The sequence below is a fragment of the Lygodium microphyllum genome, chromosome 12 (assembly GCF_053477565.2).
Source record: "Lygodium microphyllum isolate KBCC chromosome 12, Lygodium_microphyllum_v1.1.10, whole genome shotgun sequence".
Taxonomy (NCBI): domain Eukaryota; kingdom Viridiplantae; phylum Streptophyta; class Polypodiopsida; order Schizaeales; family Lygodiaceae; genus Lygodium; species Lygodium microphyllum.
In genome coordinates this window covers 9,751,568-9,773,643 of record NC_141146.1, presented here as the reverse complement: position 1 = coordinate 9,773,643, position 22,076 = coordinate 9,751,568, and the positions used below count along the sequence as shown (strand labels likewise).

Below are 22,076 nucleotides of genomic sequence, written 5' to 3'. Positions count from 1 at the left end.
AGTTCAAGCCTCCATAGCTAAACTGTATTCAAGATCCATGTTTGTCAACAACTAACACTCCTCTGTGAGCGTGAGGCGTGTGTCAAATCCAACACAAATTTGTAAAGTAATGAAAATTTCTATCTCCTCGTTCTTGATGTTTGTCAAAGATTCTAACAAAGAGTCTAGAATTGAAGAGTCCCATCTCATATATAAATGAGGAGTGAATGAATTTCTTAAAGGAATATAAAGATTGTTTTGCAAACACTTTACCTAACAAGTTACCACCAGAGAGCCCAGAAGATCATCACATTGACCTCATTCCTAGGAGCTCGCCTCCAAATACGCCACCCTATCATGTGAGTCCAACACATCAAGAGGAGATTATAAAGCAAGTAAATGAGCTCTTGGCAAAGGGTTTAATAAGACCTAGTTCCTCATCTTTTTTCTCTCCGGCCCTCTTAGTGCAAAAGAAAGATGGATCTTGGTGCATGTATGCAGGCTACAAGGCCCTCAAGTAAATTACAATTCGGAATAGATTTTCCATTCTAAGAATTGACGATATCTTGGATAGGCTAGATGGATTCAAAGTATTCAATCGGATTGACTTAAAGAGTAACTACCATCAAATAAGGATTGCTCCTCAACATATTCATAAAAAAGTATTCACGATAAATTTTGGTTTATATGAGTTTCTTGTGCTACCACACTCCTACAACCTTTAATAGAATGATGGAAAGAATCTTTAGAGATCTTTAGAGCATACCAAAAGTTTACAAGTACTTTTCTTTGATGATATTTTGGTTCATACAAAAGATAAAGAAGAGCACAAGCAACACTTAAAAATAGTATTTCAAAAATTCAATATACACAAACTTTACGTAAATGGCAAAAAGAGTGAATTTCTTTACGAAAAAATTCATTACTTGGGCTATATTGTATTTAAATATGGGATTCGAATGGATCCAAAAAAATCAAGGTTATTGTAGAATGGCCAAAATTTACTAGTGTTCATGAAGTTCGATGATCCTTGGGATTGTATTCTTATTACAATAAATTTATTAAATGGTTTGCAGTGGTTGGTCCATTGCATGATTTGACTAAGCAAGCAATGGCATTCCGATGGACCAAACTAGAGAAGGAAGCTTTTAAAGCTTTGAAGTCCTATATCAGCAAAGGATATGTATTGATTATTTCTAATTTGTCAAATTCTTTCTTTATGGAATGTGATGCTTCAAGAGATTGTGTTGGTGTAGTCCTAAACCAAGAACATACATGGCTTATGCAAGTAGATGGTTACAAAATGCAAAAAAGAATACTACTACTATGAAAAGGAGTTTGTGGCCATCATTCGACTTTTAAAAAATTGGAGACACTATCTTTTAGGTAAAGAATTTCTCATTAATACGGACCATGACAATCTGATACATTTTCTCAATCAACCAAACAATTATGAGAAGCATTTTGATGGGCCAATTATTTAGCTCAATTTAAATTTCAGATATTACATATTCCTGGGAAGCAAAACAAGGTAGCTGATACCTATCAAGAAGACCTCGGATTCAAACAATGTCCATGATTCATTATACACATTTAACCAGTACAAACAACATGTACGCTTGTAACGAAGACTTTGAAATCATTTAGAGAGTTTACAACTTGGTAAAAGGGTAAACTCTTATGTTATCAAGGATGGATTTCTTTTGATGGAGAATAAGTTGTGCGTTACTAAAGATTTTAAGTCTTAAGTCATAGAAGAATATCATGTTGCTTCTTACATGGGTCATCATGGTATTTTGGCCACAATCAAACATGGTAACCGCAAAATGCATTTCGCTGACACTAAAACACGAAACAGCTAAAATGCCTGAAACATTTCACTAAAACACAAAACTCCCAGAGTAAAATGCAACGTGAAACATTTTAAGAGTGAAACTTTTCACAGCTACCTTGCGACCAAGGCACTTGAAATGTATTTTCTTTAGGCCAAGTCTTTGATGAGACATTAAACTATTTATCTAAGAATATCTTCTGTGCAAGCCTGCAAGGCTTTTACAACCATTACCAATTCCAAGCTAACCTTGGGAAAGCATTGCTATAAATTTTATTTTTGACTTACCAAAATCAACAAATGGCAATGATAGCATACGGACTATTATTGACTAGTTTAACAAGCAAGGCAATTTTATTCTCGTCAAGAAGACTATCAAGTCTCAATAAATGGCTAGAATATTTATTCAACAAATCTTGGAAGTATCATACGTTACCACCATCCATCCTAGTGATAGAGATCCTCAAACCACTAGTCTCTTTTGGCGGGCTCTTTTTGAGAATTTGGATCCAATCTTCTTATGGTTAAAGTATGAGATAGCTAATCCACAATATTGGATATGTTGGAGTGCTATTGCCATGAAACCAACCAACAATGGGAGAAGTATTTACCTTTGGTAGAATATGTCTATAACAACACAATTTATACTTCTATAAGTAAAGTATCATTCGAGATCATATACGGAAAACCACTTTTACTACCTATTCTTAAAACAAAGGAAAAGATATTTCATGCCAATGAGTTCATGCATGCTATGGATATAGCTTTTGTCCAAGTCAAATGAGCTATCCAAAAATCTCAAGAAAAACAAAAGAAATCAACAAATGAGTATCAAAGGCATTTGATTTTATAAGGAGATTGGGTGTGGCTAAAATTTGACAAAGCTCATGTAAGAAGCTCTAATAAGATTTGTCATACAACAAACCTATCGCTCCCGACTGACACGCCGCTGCTCTCGCCCTTGCCATCGCAACCCATGGAACCCCCCCCCCCCCTCCTCGTTGACTGGCCCCCTGTCTCTCTCACATGCCGCCCGCCATCGCGTCGCATCTCCAACAACTCCCGCCATCGTGTCGACAATCCTCCCCGCCCTCCCCGCCCTGAGACCGCCTACCCTGCCTTCCGCTCAACAATCCTCCCCCCTCCCCCGGCCCTGCGGCTGCCTATCCACCCTGCACCCCCCCAACCCCCGCACGCCCCGAATCATGCCCGCCCTATATCCTCCCCGCCACCTGCCCTAGGTGGGGCGGACGGGGCCCGCCCTTCTCCCCTGGCCGTCCGCTACCCCCGTTTCCCTCCCCCCCCCCCCTGCCTTTTCCCTTACCAATCCCCCACATGTTCCCCCATCCCCCCCCCCCTCCCCGTGCGCTCCCCCACCTCTTCCGCCTTGAGGCCTGGCCAGGCGGTCACACCACCTTTTTGAAAACATCAAATTTTTCCTCCCCCCCTCCTCACCATCGACTCCCCCCCACCTCCAGTTGCTCCCTCCCCCTGCACCAACTCCCCTCCCCCCCAGTAGCACAGCAACGTGATAGGTAGATTCCCAATAAGGACACCGGCGCATTCTGCGAGTGCCCCCCAGTCAAACACCTTGCGCATCATCCTCTCTAAGGAATAGCTCTTAGCCATCTGTGCCACAGAGCTTGAGTTGAAAGAAATTGCAATCTTCGGTCAGGTCGTTGGACACTCCCCATCGAGGTCCCAGCTGTGGGATTGGCTCCACTCCACGTTACGCATTGGCACACCACAGATCGTGGAGGCAGTCCTCATGGACCAAGGGATCTTCATGGTTCGACTCACCTCTACAGATGCAGCTCGTGAGTTAGTGGAGAGCTCGCCCTATGACTCCACAAAGGGGGTCATCTACATGGTTCCCTGGTATAGCGGCTTCACAGTGGAGATATTTGCACTCCACAACAGATTTCTCAGACACCCAGTCACCTTACTTTTCCCCAGACTGGTAGTAGAGTACCGCCAGTTAGTTGAGGACTTTGAACGGCTCTTCAGCACAGTTCTTCCTGCCTTCTTCACGGATGCATTGACAGCTGCAGGAGTCCCAAAGATACGAGTGGCCGTAAAAGACACAAAGAGTATATCAAAGTTCGTGGAGATTGAGGCAAGAGGTCACTCCTTTAGGCAGCAGGTCATTGTGACTGGGCAACCAAGGCATTGTCTGTGTTGCTACGACTTTGGGCACCAGGCAGTAGATTGTACGCGTTTTGGAGCCAAGGTGGCTCCGCCGACAGGCCCGTAGGTAGACACTGACGGCTTCACACAGGTCTAAAGACGATAGAGAGAGAGACGGCAGGGGGAGCCGTAGCCAGCTCCTCAAATGCAACCTCGACAATAGGAAGCAGAAGGGCGAGCGATGGCCCCTCGGCAGAGCACTCCGCAGCCCGCCCCACCCGACAGGACCGCAATCCTCCACAGCCACCACCCCCGCCACAGACTACCTCACCTGAGATCCCACAGCCCCGACATCCACTCCCCCCCACTTCCCAGGCTTCCCCCATTGACTCTACCCCACAACCCCTCCCTTCCAGGGCCACCAACCCCTACCACATATCTCCGACCATCCCACCATCCCTCGACCCTCGTCCCCCCACCACCTCCCCTGCCGACCACCCCCCTGATCCGCACCCGTTTCAAGTGATCCCCCCCAAGCCCACCCGCCCTCCTTACACAGAAGGTAATGAGCCACACACGCTTATATCCTCCTCGCACCAGCAGTTTTCCCCCTCCCACACAGCCACCAGCTCATCTGCCCCTACCGCTCGTCACACTTTTCCAAGACAGACACAACTATTACCACAGGAGTTCTTCCGCAGTGGCCCATGGTCCTACCTGAGAGTTACGGAGCACGGAGAGTTTCCACTACCTCTAGAGGTGGGGATCTTCATGGTTCGCAAGTCAAGAGAGCAAGGTCCATCTGCTAGCACCATCGGATGGACCAAACTATGCTTTTTTCCTTCAGTCCTCTCACTCAGGGGATTGAATGACGACACAGATAGAGAAGGAGTTGAAGAGTCAGGTGGCGGACCACATCTCCCGGTGGATGGGAGAAGGACTAGCACTGTTTGCATAGTAGTGGCCTGGTTGCACGATGGACATTAACTGGTGGGTTGGTACCGAGACCCCACACTTGAGCATTATCTTTCGAGCCCCTTCACAGTGGAGAGCTCCGAGGGATGTGATCGAGTGGCCCCTGGCACAGGCAGCCTGTTTCTACCAGTGTACAGAGTCACAACTCGCAACATGACTAATTGATGCATTGATAGTACCACCTGGAGCATCTATCACCCCTATGGTCCAGCCGAGAGCCACCATGGGGGACTGGAGTTCGCCGTCCAAACCTGCAGCAAAGCGTACTTGCATGCCCATAGTTTCTCCTCCTCATTAGCAGCCTCCACACCGAACAGATGTCTATTTAGTCAGTCATAAGTTTCCCAATGAGCTTACACCTTGCATCCTGGAATGTGAATAGTCCCAACTACAGTGGGACACGTGGTTCCAATAAGTTGATTATTCGGCAGGAGTTGCAGCCTGCCCTTGCCGGACGGATCGACATTTTACTTCTACAGGAGCACAAGCTCACTCCCTCCCAAGCCCACCAGGTAGGGAAGGTACTCCCGGGCAGCTCACACACTTACTAGGAACACGCCATAGATGCCCACGGCAAGAGTGGAGACGTATGCACCTCTATTGGCCAGAGTCTCATCGCCTGTGTACGAGACCACAGGACGATAGTGGCAAGGAGGGTTCTATGGATCAGATTGGATATTGGGGACTTGTGCCTTGGAATCCTCAATGTCTATGCCCCTATGGAGGTTAGGACACGCAGCAGGTTCTGGGTGGAGATTGCGGATGGACTCCCAGAGGTGGACTCCTGGATCGTTGAAAAAGACTTCAACAACCTGGAGGCTTTGAAGGACCAGCAAGGCAGAGAGAGAAACCGCCAGGGTATGGCCAGGGAGGAGCTAGAGGCATAGGAGGTATTTCTATTGGCAGTAGGAGCACGCGATGCCTGGAGACCCGGCCTTCCACAGGAGGGAGAGGTTGTTGGACTTCTCTTGGGGATACAGGCGGCTAGGTGGAGTCCTGCTGGAGCAATTGGACAGGTTTTATGTGGAAGAGTGGGGAGTCTCTCGTGGAGGCCAGATTGAGTAGTTGGCGGACACCACTTGTCCAATCATTGCCCGGTTCTCCTAACACTAGATTCCCCAGCATCTGCCCTAGACACACAATCCTGTCAGATCCCTAACTCGATCTATACGAGAAAGGAGGTGACGTCACAGATAGAGCAGCTTTGGACTAGGGAGTGGGGCAGGAGGGACCAGATCGCAAAGGAGGTTGCAGAGGTCCTAGCTGAGTCGAGTAAAATCTGCCAAGAGGCAACCATACAGGCCAAGCACTAGAGCTGGGAGGAGAAGAGAGCACTCCAGCGGGACCTTGCAGCCACATAGAGATTATTACCAAAGGCACCAGGGGATCCCACCCTCCACGCACAGGAGGTGCGCGTGCAAGCAGCCATTGTTGGCCTAGAGGACAGGCGCTCAGAGTTCTCTTTCCACACCTCAGCAGCTTTCTGGGCGCAGAAGGGGGACACGATGTACAGGGAGTTTTTCCAGATGCACCAGCCTTACACCTCAGGAGAGCAGATACGCAACCTTCGAGATCAGTATGGGAGGACTCGTTCTAGCCCAGACGAGATGATGGAGATTGCCACTGACTACTACAGACGCCTTTTCCAGCAGGAGACAGCCTCAGCTAGAGAACAGCAAAGCAGGTCTGGGATGACATACCGTCCCTCATCACAGAGGAGATGGGACGCTACCTCCTAGTCCCCTTCACACAGAAGGAACTAGAGGAGGCTTTCCATACACAGGACGGGCAAAAATGACCGGGAGAGGATGGTCTCTCTAAGGCCTTCTTTACTACCTACTAGGAAGTGGTGAAGGACCCCTACTAATGGCCTTCCAGGAGATTTTTACCTCAGGACAGATGCCAGGGAGCCTTTCGGCAGGCCTTATTAGTCTTTTCCCCAAAGGGGGAGACTGGTTGGAGCTTTTCCAATGAAGACCGATCACCTTATTGTCAATGTTTTCCAATGAAGACCGATCACCTTATTGTCAATGGCCTATAAGACACTGGCAAAGATGATTGGTAGGCGACTACGCCTCGTGCTCCAAACATCATCCATGAGACACAGACAGGATTTGTCCAGGATAGGAGCATCCTAGACAATGTATTCACCTTCTTTGAGGCGACAGAGTGGACTCAATACAATGGGCAGGGACTGGCCATACTACTCTTGGATTTCAAAAAAGCTTATGACAAGCTGGACTGGGATTTCCTAGAGGGCACCATGGTGAGGTTGGGTTTCCCCCAAGCTTGGATCCGCAGGGTCTCTGCACTTTAGAGATCAACCACCAGCACGGTTCTCATAGGTGGTAGGCGAGAGGAGGAGTTTCGACTGGAGAGATCGGTCCGGCAGGGTTGTCCCCTGGCCACGTGCCTGTTCCTACTCTTTGTAGAGGCGATATCTCACTTCCTCAAGTCATGTGTGAGCAGATTACGCGGCCTCCAACTTCCAATGAGAGAGGAGACTGAGTTGTTAGACTCAGAGTATACAAGATAGACGCAGCAATACCTCAGGAGTGGCTTGCTCCCCCGATACAAGAGCCGATAGAGCCCGAGGAGGTATGGGCCGCTAGGTATTCACCAACAGACATCCCCCTACAGGTGGCAAGTAGAGTGGGCGGTGCTCCACCTGGGACCTTCTTGACCGTACAGGAGGGGGGGCATCTTGCTCTTGACAGAGGGCAACAGGATGAGGGGATAGCTGTCCTCCATGGAAGAGAATCTGGGTGATTGGCCTTTAGGGGAAGACATGGCGGCTCGACCCTTTTGTCTTTTGGCAAGAGCTCCGAGAGTGGCGCCTCTAGATCTGGGAGAGCAGACCACTTGATGAGCTAGAGTGGGATCCGAGAGAATGGCACTGCGGTCGCCAAGAAGCCACCGAGGTTCCTGGAGTACACCGCCAGCCTCCAGGATTGGCAGACACGTACTGATGCAGGAGGATATGGATTGGGCGCTGTCACGTAGCAAGTGTTGGGCGGAGCATAGCATCACGAAGCCTTTTCGATGGACCTTCTGGCGCCGCCTATGGGATTCATGGAGGCCAAGGAGGATATTGTATTTTTTATGGCTGGTGGCGCATGTGGCTTAGCGATGGGAAGCTAGCTTGCCCAAATGCAAGAGGGAGGTTGCAAGCGCTGCACACAACAGTCTCTGGAAACCCCAAAGCACTGCCTTTGGTCGTGTGAGGCGGCGCAACTCGTGTGGAGAGGAGCATGTTGCATCCTTCACCATATAACACCGAACCTTGGATGTATCTCATGGGGAGCTTTTTGCTCGTAGGCGATCAGTCAAGGCCGTCACCTTCTGTATGAGGCCGGGATGGAAGACATGATATTCATTATCGAGACAGGGTCATGTGCAGTGGTCAGTTTAGAGGCTCTACCCATCCGCCAGGTACTGAAGCCCACAGCAGACCGCTTTGAGGTATGGGAGATCATAGGGAGTCTTACTAGTTGGCATATCTGGAAGGCGCAGTGTCAGGTGGTTTTTGGCGAAGAGAGACTTTCAGTACGGGCGACCTTAGCAGAGCTCTGGGCCTCTATAATCCACTCCCTCCGCGGCCGATGGGATCAGGTGCAAGGCGAGTCCAAGGCTCGTCACAAGCTCTGATGTCATTTCACGCACACTTGGGGCGGCCAGGACCTGTTTTTTGTGATGCAGGCAAGCAGCCCGAGATGGCGATACACCCCTCCTCCATGGCTTTTTACCCCCATCCCTTCCAAACCACCTTGAGAGGCTTGTATACATGATGTACTTATGACTTCCATCAGCTCTAGCTAGTCTATTGAGCATGAGCACTCCGTTGTAATCAATTTTTTTTAGTAATATAATCAACCACATTTTACTTGCACAAAAAAAGCTCTAACAAGCCTTCATCCCAAGTCACTAAGCTCGTAGCAAGAAATTATAGGTCATACCAAGTCACTGAAAAGATTATGATGTTTATCACAAGTTAGAACTTCCAGAGCAATTAACACTGCTTTTTATATCTATCTACTGAAGCCTTAAAAAGAACCTCCACCATTGGAACTTGTTATAGAGGATCCAACTGAAGTAGATGAACAAGAAGAGATACTTCAATCAAAGCAAATAGTCTTTCACATAATCAAGAAATGCAAAAAAATATTTCGAGAAAGTTTCTTTTGAAATTTAAATTTTGCTCTCATTTAGATTCTAAATGGATTCCAAAAGAGTATTTTAAAGACTATCTAGAACTACTTGCACCTTATGAAAAAGTTGTAAGACTAGAAATACTTCAAGTAACGTCTTGGGGACAAAACGGATTTCAAGAGGAAAGAATGTAACTAATCTTTTGTATATCAATTGTTACAAAGACATATTGGTTGAATTATTCAAATTAATTTGATCCTCGTACACTTTGAAAGGCAATTTGTATTATTTGAGTATTTTGAAATATGATTAGATATTTATCTTTTTATTCAAGAATTTATACTTGGGTTGTCATTGACAAGATAGCCAAGAAAAATTATTAGTTTAGTCAAGTGGTCAAATTGACCAAAAAGCTCAGATGACTAAGACTTTTTACACTTGAGTAGTCACATTGACCAAAAGCTCATATAATGAGTCATAGTAGAAAGTGAAACCAGAGCATTGCTCATGATCAAAGAAATAAACCATAAACTAATAAACTATATTATGAAGCTCTCTAGAATCTAAACCAGATGCTCATGATCAAAGAAATAAACAATGAACTAGCAAACCTATATTATAAAGCTCTCCAAAATCTAAACTTGGTGACTCTTAAAATTCAGGTGATTACTATTTTTAGACGTTACTCAAATAAAAATTATGTTCACATCAAAGACTCTTGAATTTTGCAATGAACAATTTTCTCTTCAACAGTCATCTCAAATTCTTAATCATTTAAGAGATTTCTAGAGTAGAAGGTCTATAAGCTTTTTTCTCTATAAAAGTCACGTAGCATCTAGAATAAGACGTATCATTTTGAAGAGAAAAGTGTCATTACACTTGTGAAGAAAAATACCCTAACATAGAAACACAAATAACACCATACGACAAAGCACAAACTAATAGAAGAATACTATTAGGGTTAGGGTAATTCAGAGACAATGAACACAAAGAATGAATGAAGTGATATAACTATTCAATATACAATGCTCATGCAACAAATATACTATACAGTGAATGAATATTGTACCTTGAACTCCTATATCTCAAGGATCAAGGCAGGGGTAATGAGCTGGAGAGTATGTCGTACTTTGAACGAATCCTGAATCACAACAAGGCAGCCTCCGAATATCAAATACCAGCGAACACAAGCTAGGAAGGCTGGATTTGATGCAAACGACAATGCAAGAGAGAGAAAGACTAAAAACACACGTGAGGAGAGAGAAAAAAGTGAACGCAAGCTGCAAGAGAATAGCAAACGCAAGCTGCAGGAGAGAGAAAATTTGCACGGAGGCAGCTAGAGCCTGCAAACACAGTAGTATGCTAACATGGCAGACTGTACGACAACTGAATGATGGACAAAAACATTCATCTGGCTGAAAGCAACAACAAACTGATAATGGAGGGCTGGAAATAAGCGCCAGATGAGTGAAGATTGCAATAGACAGCTTACACTGTGATGTCCTCCGCGAACAGAGTGTTAGCAACAAGCCGAAAACACCTGAAACTTGCAAAAACAAGATTAGAGCTGAATGGAGGGCAGCATACCTATTTATAGAAAGTTTAGGCCCTCCCAAGTGGGTTTGTGCTTATGGGATACAAACACTCTCTAGGAACACGTTTCTTTTTAAATAAAAAAGGTTTCTTCCTTAATTAAGCATGTTTTGGGATTGTTTTAAGTGAAGCTAATCATTTTTAACTCAACAACACTTGTCATTTGTAAGCTCTACTTTTCATTTTTGAGCACCCAAGGCCCGCATTTGTATATTAAAAGTCTCTCTCTTCATTTCTAATAAGCTCTCGTGCTGAAATTTTAAGCACATGCTTTGTACTCTCCTATATATTTCTCATCCAAGAAATACTTTCTACTTACCTTGATCTAGTCCAAGCACTAAAGAAGAAAATCAGCTTACTGCTTGGAGTACGCAGAAATTAGGGTTTCAAAACTCAAATTTGTACTAGATAAAACTAGCAAAAATCAATTGGCTTTCAAAGCTGCCATTTTCTCTACAAGGCTAACATGTAAGGTACCATCTTTCTCACACTGGTGGCTCCTACACTTGTTGGCCTAGAAGCCTTCCCAGCTTACATGTTATGCAACCCTTTGCTCCTATGATATTGCTATAATTAGTCAAACCTAAAGGGAAAAACATACTTTGCTCCTATGGTCTTGCTTTGATTAGTAAAATCTTGAGGGGGTACAATGTTTCTTTCCAAATAAAGGCTGTAAAATCATTTATTCTAACATAGATTCATTGAACTTTTACTGTGCTGGTGCATGGAATAAAATGTACTGATTTGGTGGATGTTATGGATGCATACTTGTTTTAATTATGGGATAAGATCAGAAATAAAAACTCTCTGTTTTGTGACACTGCCACAGCCACAATATTTGAGTTTGCTTCTTGCAGCCCAGAAGTGGAGCCAACTGAACACTGACCCAACTGTGCATATAAAAGATATGTCCAACTACACTTATGCAGTAGCGTAATATTCATATGCACAAGCACAACTACCCACAAGGTCATGAGTGCAAGAACTGTCTCAGTGTGGGACCCTGTGTCTTGCTGATGCAGCAGATAAAAGATAGAACACAACGTCATGGATGCAAGTACATCCTCAGTGTGCAACCATGTTTCTTGTTCATGCAGCAGATAAAGCACAGGAAATTGAACTACAATGAGTTCTTATAAAGAAAACAGATCTGGCCCTTTTCAGACAGCCAATGAACGCTCTCTAGGACCCCCTGAGCATGAAGTAGCAGAAGGCCAATGAATTTAGGCAATCCCATTCACCCTCTTCTATGTGGCAGAGGAAAGAAAAGAATGCAGGGAACTTCAGATCTATCATCCCCCACTAACAACCCCCTTGCAGTGCATGAGCTCCTCATAACAGCCTGAGCATGAAGTGGCTTAGTGGTGTAAGAGCCAAGAACTATACACAGTCCTAGAACCCATAGGATAAGGTACAGATCATACCATTGTTAAGAAAAACATTTGTGGATCACATAAAAGAAGTTTGTTTTAAAGTTGAAAAGTCAAAATCCAAATATAAACATTGGGAGATGTAAAAGATAATATCTCATGTGTATGCAAAGACCTTTGCAAGACACTCCAGTTGATGATCCCTGTCTCACGTTCCTCTTGCTTAATGAGCACAGACTTTCCACCTTTCCTTCTCATGGAATTCTCTTTGAAGGGTTTAATACTTTCGTGTGTCTCTTCGCTTGTAGTAGAAATTGTGCTGAGGGAATCCAATGACTTTCTGGTGTCAATGTTATTCATGCCAGTACTTTCTTCCATCTTTCCAGCATTCTCCATAAGCTGCTTGAACAGTTGACCTGTTGTTATCATCTCCTCATATGTGCCTTGCTCTTTTATTTTGCCTTCATGAACAAGTACAATAGTATCAACTCGTGACAAAAATTGCAGCTGATTGGTTACAAGGACTCTTGTTTTGTTGCCAAGTTCTTCATGGACACACAACTCAAACACCTGAGAAAGAAGCATAATGTGTGAATGATGAGCAATAAAAACAGACTTAATTCCAGTCCTTCGAGATGCTGTATAAAGGGAAACAAGGCTTCATCAATATGGTTTTTGGGCTTTGGATGTAAGCACAACACCAAAATAAGAAACATAAATACCTGGCGAGCAACATGTGCATCGAGAGCACTTAAAGGGTCATCAAAAATGTACACATCTGCATCTGCATAAACAGCCCGTGCAATAGAGATTCGTTGCTTTTGTCCACCACTTATATTGACTCCCCGTTCTCCTATTTCTGCAAGATCACCACCCTTAAAAGGCAATGACCAGGATTCCAACTTCCAAGTCACACACTTGTGCTAAAACTCGTTTTTTCCTTCACAGTTTTATTTCATTTAAAATGTGTTTGTAGAAATACTTACTGGCAGCAGCTGCAGATCATGAGCCAAACAGCTCACATGAATAGCTCGTTGGTACCGCACAGGATCATAGGAGGAACCAAACAGAATGTTTTCACGTACCTGTAAACCCAAGTCTTGAATATGTGCTGAATATGCAACATAAAGAGATAACAAGAATCCTTTTGTTTACAGTCCAAACAATGCATCATTCAGAAAACAGAGCTTGTCACTTGCTTGCATCTATCACAAAAGGCAGAGTTTTAGGTTCCAGACGTTGTTAGATGGTCAGGAGATCTGAACAACAGGAAGAAATATTGATTTATCTCAGAAAAGTGGAAAGTACAGCATCGTTAAAAGCTCAATCTCCTCTTGGTAGCAACCAATCTTCTCTCAGTGTGACCAGAATGATATGGCAAAATATTTGACAAATGCAGAACATTCATTTGAGTCCGTACGGAAAAACATGTTGTCATAATCAGATGCAAGGCTAAACCTCTAGAATCTAGCTTCCATTCATTCCAACCATTACTTTTCTACTTTTCTGATGTCGCTTCTGTCACCTATAGACATGTTATCAACTCAGACTTGCAGTGAAGGCAATGTACACAGGAGGTGCAAGGGACAGACGAGACTAGACTTTAATTTCAATTCAGATACTGTTTCTATAGGGAAGACCTCTTGAAAAAAGAGTCCACTTAGTTTTTGAGCTGAAACTGACAGATATAGAGGAGGATAAGGCTACATTTCCACTCCTTATAGAGCATCTAGATGATACAATGCCGTTTGGGAAGCATGGAGACTTCATGTTTCTGATGTCATTCCAGAATGCGCCAGAGACACTTGCATTGTCAGATGATGTTGATAACTTGCTGAAATGAGAGAATAGAGAGCTACTTGAGACTAGTGCACCTTCTGTACACTGGCAGGATTAAACAGCGCAAGTTCAAAGCAGTCTTATATGACTTCAGAGCTGCAAGCCATGCAAGAGTGTTCACACTTGCAGGCAATCAGACACACTAATGAAAAGGATACTAGGAATGCATTGACCAGGACCCTATTATGGAAGCTGAACCCATTATGGAACTCAAAAATACTATTGTTTGAAAGGATTGCTATTGTCAAGACTATTTCATTATTAACCGGTTATAGTTCAGATTCAGATAGCAGGAGCTGGATCATGAAATACTCTGGACAATAGCCCTACATGAAAGGTATTAAAAAGCTTCCGCTGAACACGCAACATGTCTGTGACATGATTTTTCCAGGACTTTGGACGAGCCACATCTTTGACAGTTTCTTTTCCTATATCTTCTAGCGAGCCCTTTGAAAAACATGATCTATGCTTATCAGCTTAGGTGATCTGTTTGAAGTGACTTGCCTATGTCTTCCTGCACTTGCTTGATGAGTCAATCCATGTCATGGGACCTTGTCTTTACAATCGACTATGCATACAAGCAGTTATGCTACGTGTTCACTTCACAGATATTACATTAGAAGTGATTGGAGAAAAGTGTGATACAAAACATTGATGGTGTTTGACCTTGAAATTGATATGTTGGATTTCCACTTACAGTTCCATTAAAGATCCAAGAAACCTGAGAAACATAAGCAACACGGCCCCTAAGTGTAACTTCAGTATCCCCCACTGAGGGTATCTCTCCAAGCATTGCTGAGATAAGAGAGCTTTTCCCTTCTCCTGTTCCTCCAACAATGGCAACCAAACTTCCCACATACACTTCCAAATTCACATTTGAAAGCGTATTGTGTTTTGCCTAGAACAGAATTTTCACCATCTTAGAGTCAAATAGAAAGTCACCTGGCCATCTACAATGTGATTCAACTGAAATTACTTTAGATTTTGCTGAAAAAGAAGTGAAACCTTTCTATCCCAGACAAAATTCCCATTTTTTATAGATATTGCAGGATGGCGGTCATCAAGTGGAAGATTTGGCTGTAGTATACGATCCTCAGAAAGGAGAAAATCTTCCAGCCTTTGCAAAGAAACTCGAGCATTGGCAAGCTACAGAAAACAAAAAGCACCACAAAATTTTGGACCGTTAAAAGCAGCCACATGATTTCAATCACCATAGTAACTCGAGAATTTACAATCTACAACAAAACAAAATATGGTTAAAAGCAGTCGTGTTCATGAGATGATTGGTAGCTTGATCAAACAACAGTAGAAGCTCCTACAAGTTCATTCAATTATAATTCCATTCCATTGGAACAAGAATCCATATCTGGAATGCAGCTTCTAAGAAACTCCAGGGACAACAAATATAAGTCATGCTCAAGCTTATGTTGGAAATGCAAAGCCTATCTTCCAAACTTTACAAGGATGGTCAGGCAAGAAGCATTAAGTACCTGAGTTATTAAGCTCGGAAGCATGAAAAGAGGAAACCTCAGCACTGCAAAAAGTGAGAGAGAGGTAAAAGCTTTGGCTGGAGTAAGATCACCACCAAACAAGGTGTATGTCCCAAACGCAATTACCATCACCAGAACTGGAGCACTGTTTAACAGGAAACCATTTATCTGCACAAATCCAGTGGTTGTATTAGTGCTTCAGAACAACCTGAAACAAGCTACCAGAAAAGCTACATTTTTAGCCTAAGGCACTTCATTTCAAACACATAATTAACTGTTTACAGAATCACAATTCAAAAACACTGTTTTCTTTCTTCGAGAAAAATATATTTCTATCAATGATAACTTGGAGAAATTCCTCCTAAGGTACACAACAAAGTACAAAGAAGGCCCTGAAAAGAGCAACTGAGAATATCATAAATAAATGTTGGTGAGAACAACCAGTCTGGTGGGCTATCCTGCCAAACCATGCGAGGGGCTAGGTGAAAGAGGGTGCCAAAATCCCACGTCTGCAAGAAAGCACCTATCCACCTCTTCATCCTGTCACGACCACTCTGCAGCCTCTCCCATTCCCCACAAAGTACAGATGCTCTCTGTCCAAATCCTAGAAAAAGTCTCTGAAGATGAAACACCATAGAGGTCAGTAGCAAATGTAAAACCTCTCCTACCGAGAGTAAAAAGTGCCCCAGGACAAAGTGCCCCAGTGTCCTACTGATCACCAACACTCCCATATGAGAGTAGGCGTAAGTAAGGCGTGAGTCAAATACCCAACAAACCCCCCTGGAGTGAAGAGTGATCAAGAGCACAAGGATCATCCGCCACCAAAGGATATCAAATTTAAAGCATCTCGAAATGCTTCAAATTTGTCACGAGGAAGAGCTTTGGTGAAGATGTCTGCCACATTACTGGTGGTAGGACAATAGACAAGGCTGATATCACCTGCATGTAGCCTCTCTCTGACGAAGTGATAGTGAATCTCAATGTGTTTCGTGCGAGCATGAAATACTGGGTTCCGTGCCACTACAATGGCACTCTGATTGTCAGTGAACAATGGAGTAGGCTCAGTAACAGATACATCCAAATCAGCTAGCAAGCGTCTAAGCCATACGCATTCAACTGTGGTAGTGAAAGCTGCCTTGTATTCAGCTTCACATGACGATGTGGCAACAGTGGATTGTTTCTTGCTAAGCCAAGAAATGCAAGAAGAGCCAAGAAAGAAACAATTGCCACTAGTGGAGTGACGTGTATCATAATCACCAGCCCAATCAGAATCACTGTAAGCATGTAACTGCAGTGGTCCCCCCTTGGCATAAAGCAACCCAAGAGAACGAGTACCCTGCAAGTAGCGAAAAACACGCTTGACAGCTTGCCAATGTGACATACATGGCTGATGCATATACCTGCTCAAAGCTGAAACTGCAAACTGTATGTCCGGCCTAGTATTGCATAGATAGATAAGACATCCAACTGCAGGAGCATATGTATGTATATCAAACAAATCACTGTCATCATGTAATGACAGTTTCAGTCCAGGTTCCATGGGAGTACAAACTGGCTTGCAATCCTGTAAGCCAAACTTCTCAAGAAGCTGCCCAATATACCTTGACTGTGATAACCCAATACCTCGAGCATTATGTATGAACTGGATGCCCAAGTAGTAATGCAAAACTCCCAAGTCAAACATGTCAAAAGTTTGCTGCAAATTTTGTTTGAATGCTGAAATCTGATCAGCATGTGTTCCAGTGAGCAGAAGGTCATCAACATAAAGACATAAAATCAGCATAGATCCCCCTTCTTTACATACGTAAAGGGTAGACTCAGATGAGCTGTTTAGAAACCCCTTGCGACTGTCCGCAGCTCCACTGTCTGCCCATCAACGGACCTTCCACGTCATACAGTCCGCCTGTCAACGAACCTGCCACACAACTGTCCTGCGCCGCCAGACTGCCCGCCGTTTTGAAATCTCCACGTCAGCTCTGCTCGTGACTCTTCGCCCGCCTGTCTGACTAGCACACGCCAGTTTGCTCCACGTCAGGTAAAATTTTAAACAAAATTTTTTTAATTTCAGCCCAGAACACAGTTCTGAACGAGGAGGTTCACACGCGGCAAGCACAGCACAGGTGTGAGATAAATTTCATGCAAATTTCTGGACTGGATCGTCAGAAATTTTGGGGCTTTTGTGTATTTTGAGGACAATTACATTTGAACCGCTGATACAGTCACAGAAAGACTGTTTTTGACAGAAATTTTGGCAAAAATTTTGGGGATTTTGAGATAACAGTGATGCAATGCACTGTTTGCACCTTGGGAAGCGTGCATTAAAAGACAGTTTTCTGACAGAGTACGCCCTTGCACATTAATTGCAGAAACCTATTTGCTGCAATTTCTGAAAATTTGCAGATTTCCAGTTCATACTGCTTTGACATTGCTCATTTTGTCTTTGGAAATTTGTCATCATGGCAAATCAGGGAGGTGATGTTTTTACGTATGTATCCAAGGAAGACAGACTGGACGGAAACAACTATTCCCTTTGGTCATTCATGATGAAGAATGTATTAGTAGCCAAGAATTTATGGGATTATGTCAGTGGAGAGGAAACTCGACTGGGAGTTGTAGCTCCCGCTACTCCTCCTCCCCATGGCGCACGTGGACAACGGGGACCTCAGCCCGCTCCACCTCAGCCACTTCCTCCAAGAACTGCAGCTCAAAAAGCTTGGGATACCCGTGATGCACAGGCCTTGTCGCTGATTGCTCTGGCAGTTCAGCGGTCCATCATACCTCATATCCATTCGGCATCTTCTTCACGAGATGCATGGTTGACTTTGGAGCATATGTTTGCAGGAAAGAATGAGACTCGGATCTCTTTCTTGAAAAAAGAGTTGGAAACTCTGAAGATGCATGAAGGTGATTCTATGCAGGATCACTTAAACAAGATTCAAGACTTGAGGGAGCAGCTCATGAATGTAGATGAGTATTTTTCGGATGCACAGTTGATATCCACCACCTTGAATTCCTTACCTCCTTCGTACTTGTCTTTTCATACTGCATTGAACCTCACCATGAGGATTGCTGAGCACCCACTCACTTTTATTCAGCTGGTTAGCTTGCTTCTAGAGGAGGAGCAAACACGGAAAAATAGTGGTGTGGATGCTATAGTCTCTGAGCAGGCTTTTGTGGCAAGACAGAAAGGCAAGAACAGCAAGGTGAAAAATGCTCACAGAGTTCTGGCACTTCAGGCATATCGCAGAATCAATCACAAGGGGGGACGCAAGCAAAGAAAGGAAAATGTCATTATTGTAAGAAGCCCGGGCACTATATCACTGAGTGCAGAAAGCGCATTGCCAAAGAGAAGAAGGAGGAGTCAGGAATGTCTGTTTCTACTACTCCTTCCACTGCTAGTGAGTCCGCATCCTTTGTTGTGGACAGGGACTATTGTTTTTACACTTACAGTTATGACATCTCTTGGGCCGATAGAGCACTTAGCTCTACAGAGGATGCTGACACTTGGTTCTTTGACAGTGGTGCTTCTAGACATATCACATCTCGCAGAGATTTGTTTGCTTCAGTTAGTGCACCTCCCGTTGGGAAATCGGTACAGTGTGCCAATAATGCATCATACCCTGTTCGTGGTATTGGGGAGATTCAGCTCACAGCCATTGATGGCTCTATTCTCCGCCTGCAGGATGCTTTGTTTGTGCCTGGAATAAAGAAGAATTTGCTTTCTATTTCTTCTTTGGCACGCTGTGGTATGCAGGTCACCTTTGATGATGACCGTTGCATGGTTCGAGAAAAAGAATGCATGACTTTGGTCTTGACAGGATCTTTGTGTCATGGTTTATATGAGTTGGATGCTCTTTCAGTAGATCAGTCAGCATACTTGACATCCACTCTTACTCCTGCTATGATACAGGCGGAGTTATGGCATGCTCGCTTAGGGCATGTAAACTTTGGCAGCTTGATGCTTTTGCAGCGTACTCTGATGCTGGATGGCTTACCTCTCTTGGAGAGACCTCCTGAGCACTTATGCGAGGGATGCATTTTGGGAAAAATGCATTGATTCTCATTTCCTCATGATGTTGCTTTCAGAGCGACAACCAGATTGCAGTTGGTGCATTTAGATGTTTGTGGGCCTATGCAGACCATGTCATTGGGTGGTTGTTATTATTTTGTGACATTCATTGATGACTTCACACGTTTTTGCTGGGTCTACTGTTTGAAAAAGAAGTCAGAAGTGTATGATGCATTTTTGGCTTTCAGTGCACTTGTTGAAAACCAATCTGGATGCAAAATTAAGACTCTCCGTTCGGACCGAGGGGGGGAATACATGTCCTCTATGCTGAATTTTTTTTTGCAGCAGAAGGGCATAGTACATCAGTATACTACAGCTTATACTCCACAGCAGAATGGGGTAGCAGAGAGGAAAAATCGGTCACTCATGGAGATGGCCAGATGTATGCTGAAGGCAAAGAGCTTGCCTCATAGTTTTTGGATGGAAGCAATCATGTTTGCTTGCCATATTTTAAACAGATGCCCTACCAAAGCCTTGAAGACCATCACACCATTTGAGGCTTGGAACAGCCGTAAACCTTCTGTTGGTCAATTTCGTACCTTTGGGTGTCTTGCCTATGCCCATATTCCACAGGTACTTAGAAGAAAATTGGACAACAAGGCTGTTAAGTGCATTTTTATGGGATATAGCAATGAGAGCAAAGGCTACAGACTCTATGATCCCGTTACGAAGAAGGTTTTTGTCAGCAGGGATGTTGTTTTTGATGAAAAATCAGAATTATCCTTGGCTGGTTTGGACACATATCAGGCTGCCCGTGATGTTTTTGAAGGGCTGCTGCCCATTACTTTTGGTGATTCAGCTGGAGGTTCACAAAATGAACCTAATATTCAGCAAGCTGCTCCTATGGAAAGTGCAGAAATTCAGCCATTGGCTAATCGGAATATTCAGCATCATGCTGAAACAGAAATTCAGCAAGAGCTTGCACACAGCCAGGATGCTAGACAGCTACCTAGATGGTATTTGCAGACTATGCAAGATAGTCCTTTGGATGCACCCATGGCTGGTCGTACTAGAAGGCAAACTCGCTTGCATGATTCAGCACATACCATGGAGTTTATTATGGCAGCAAGTACTTTTGATAATGAAGAGCCTAAATGTTATGAGGATGCACAACACAGTGTGCATTAGATGTCAGCTATGCAAGCTGAATTAGATTCTATTACTAAGAATCAAACTTGGGATTTGGTGTCCTTGCCATTTGGGAAGAAAGCCATTGGAACGAAATGGGTCTACAAATTGAAAAGAAAAGCAGATGGATCCATTGATAAATACAAGACACGGCTGGTAGCTAAAGGCTACGCACAGAAAAAGGGCATTGATTATGAGGAGACATTTGCTCCTACTTCCCGTATGACGACCATCAGGTCTATGATTGCTTTGGCTGCACATTATGGTTGGACAGTACATCAGCTAGATATCAAGACTGCATTTTTACATGGGGAACTTCAGGAGGAAGTTTATGTACAGCAGCCCATTGGTTTTGCAGTTGAAGGCTCAGAACATTTGGTATGCAAGCTTAAAAAGGCACTATATGGTTTGAAACAAGCTCCTAGAGCTTGGTATGAGAAAATAGATGCTTTCTTGCTTGGTCAGGGGTTTCTAAACAGCTCATCTGAGTCTACCCTTTACGTATGTAAAGAAGAGGGATCTATGCTGATTTTATGTCTTTATGTTGATGACCTTCTGCTCACTGGAACACATGCTGATCAGATTTCAGCATTCAAACAAAATTTGCAGCAAACTTTTGACATGTCTGACTTGGGAGTTTTGCATTACTACTTGGGCATCCAGTTCATACATAATGCTTGAGGTATTGGGTTATCACAGTCAAGGTATATTGGGCAGCTTCTTGAGAAGTTTGGCTTACAGGATTGCAAGCCAGTTTGTACTCCCATGGAACCTGGACTGAAACTGTCATTACATGATGACAATGATTTGTTTGATATACATACATATGCTCCTGCAGTTGGATGTCTTATCTATCTATGCAATACTAGGCCGGACATACAGTTTGCAGTTTCAGCTTTGAGCAGGTATATGCATCAGCCACGTATGTCACATTGGCAAGTTGTCAAGCGTGTTTTTCGCTACTTGCAGGGTACTCGTTCTCTTGGGTTGCTTTATGCCAAGGGGGGACCACTGCAGTTACATGCTTACAGTGATTCTGATTGGGCTGGTGATTATGATACACGTGGTTTTGTTGACGGGCGAACTGTCTGATGGGAGCTTCGGACAGTCACATGCTGTGGGAGGAGTCAGGCAGCACTGAGGAACAGCGCCTGACTGCTGACAGGATTGACGACGGGCTGTACCTGTGCTGAGGCAGCGCTGAGGAACAGCGCCTGACTGCTGACAGGACTGACGACGGGCTGTACCTGTGCTGACGTGACGTCTGACAAGGTTTGACGTCAGGCAGTGTCAGACCCTGTGCGCTGGAGACACATTGCGTGGAGCTGTGTGTCAGCGGCCTGGAGCAGGACTGGCGTGGGCTGCAGACTGCAGACTTGCACTCTGCAGGCAGAAGCTGAGTTCAGAGCTAAGCTCTGATACCAAATGTGAGAACAGCGGATCGAGGTACAGCAGGGATTCAGTAGACAATGTGAGAGTGAGAGACAGAGTTGAAGCACGACACCCAAGAGAATAGACTGAATGAG

General features: G+C 44.1%; 1 protein-coding gene across 2 annotated transcripts in view; it reads right to left on the bottom strand.

The window, feature by feature from the left end:
- LOC148027439 (ABC transporter C family member 2-like) overlaps nt 1–22,076 on the bottom strand; it is a 107,956-nt gene that overhangs the window by 23,137 nt on the left and 62,743 nt on the right. For both annotated transcript variants that reach the window (XR_015692596.1, XM_087689128.1), the window contains exons 15-20: nt 15,354–15,521; nt 14,869–15,009; nt 14,561–14,761; nt 13,011–13,109; nt 12,747–12,899; nt 12,200–12,594 (exon numbers count right to left, since the gene is read on the bottom strand). Coding sequence is in view for 1 of the 2 variants with exons in the window: in XM_087689128.1 (XP_087545254.1) it covers nt 12,200–12,594; nt 12,747–12,899; nt 13,011–13,109; nt 14,561–14,761; nt 14,869–15,009; nt 15,354–15,521 (1,157 nt within the window). In the remaining variant the exon portion in view is untranslated. The remainder of the gene's footprint in view (nt 1–12,199; nt 12,595–12,746; nt 12,900–13,010; nt 13,110–14,560; nt 14,762–14,868; nt 15,010–15,353; nt 15,522–22,076) is intronic.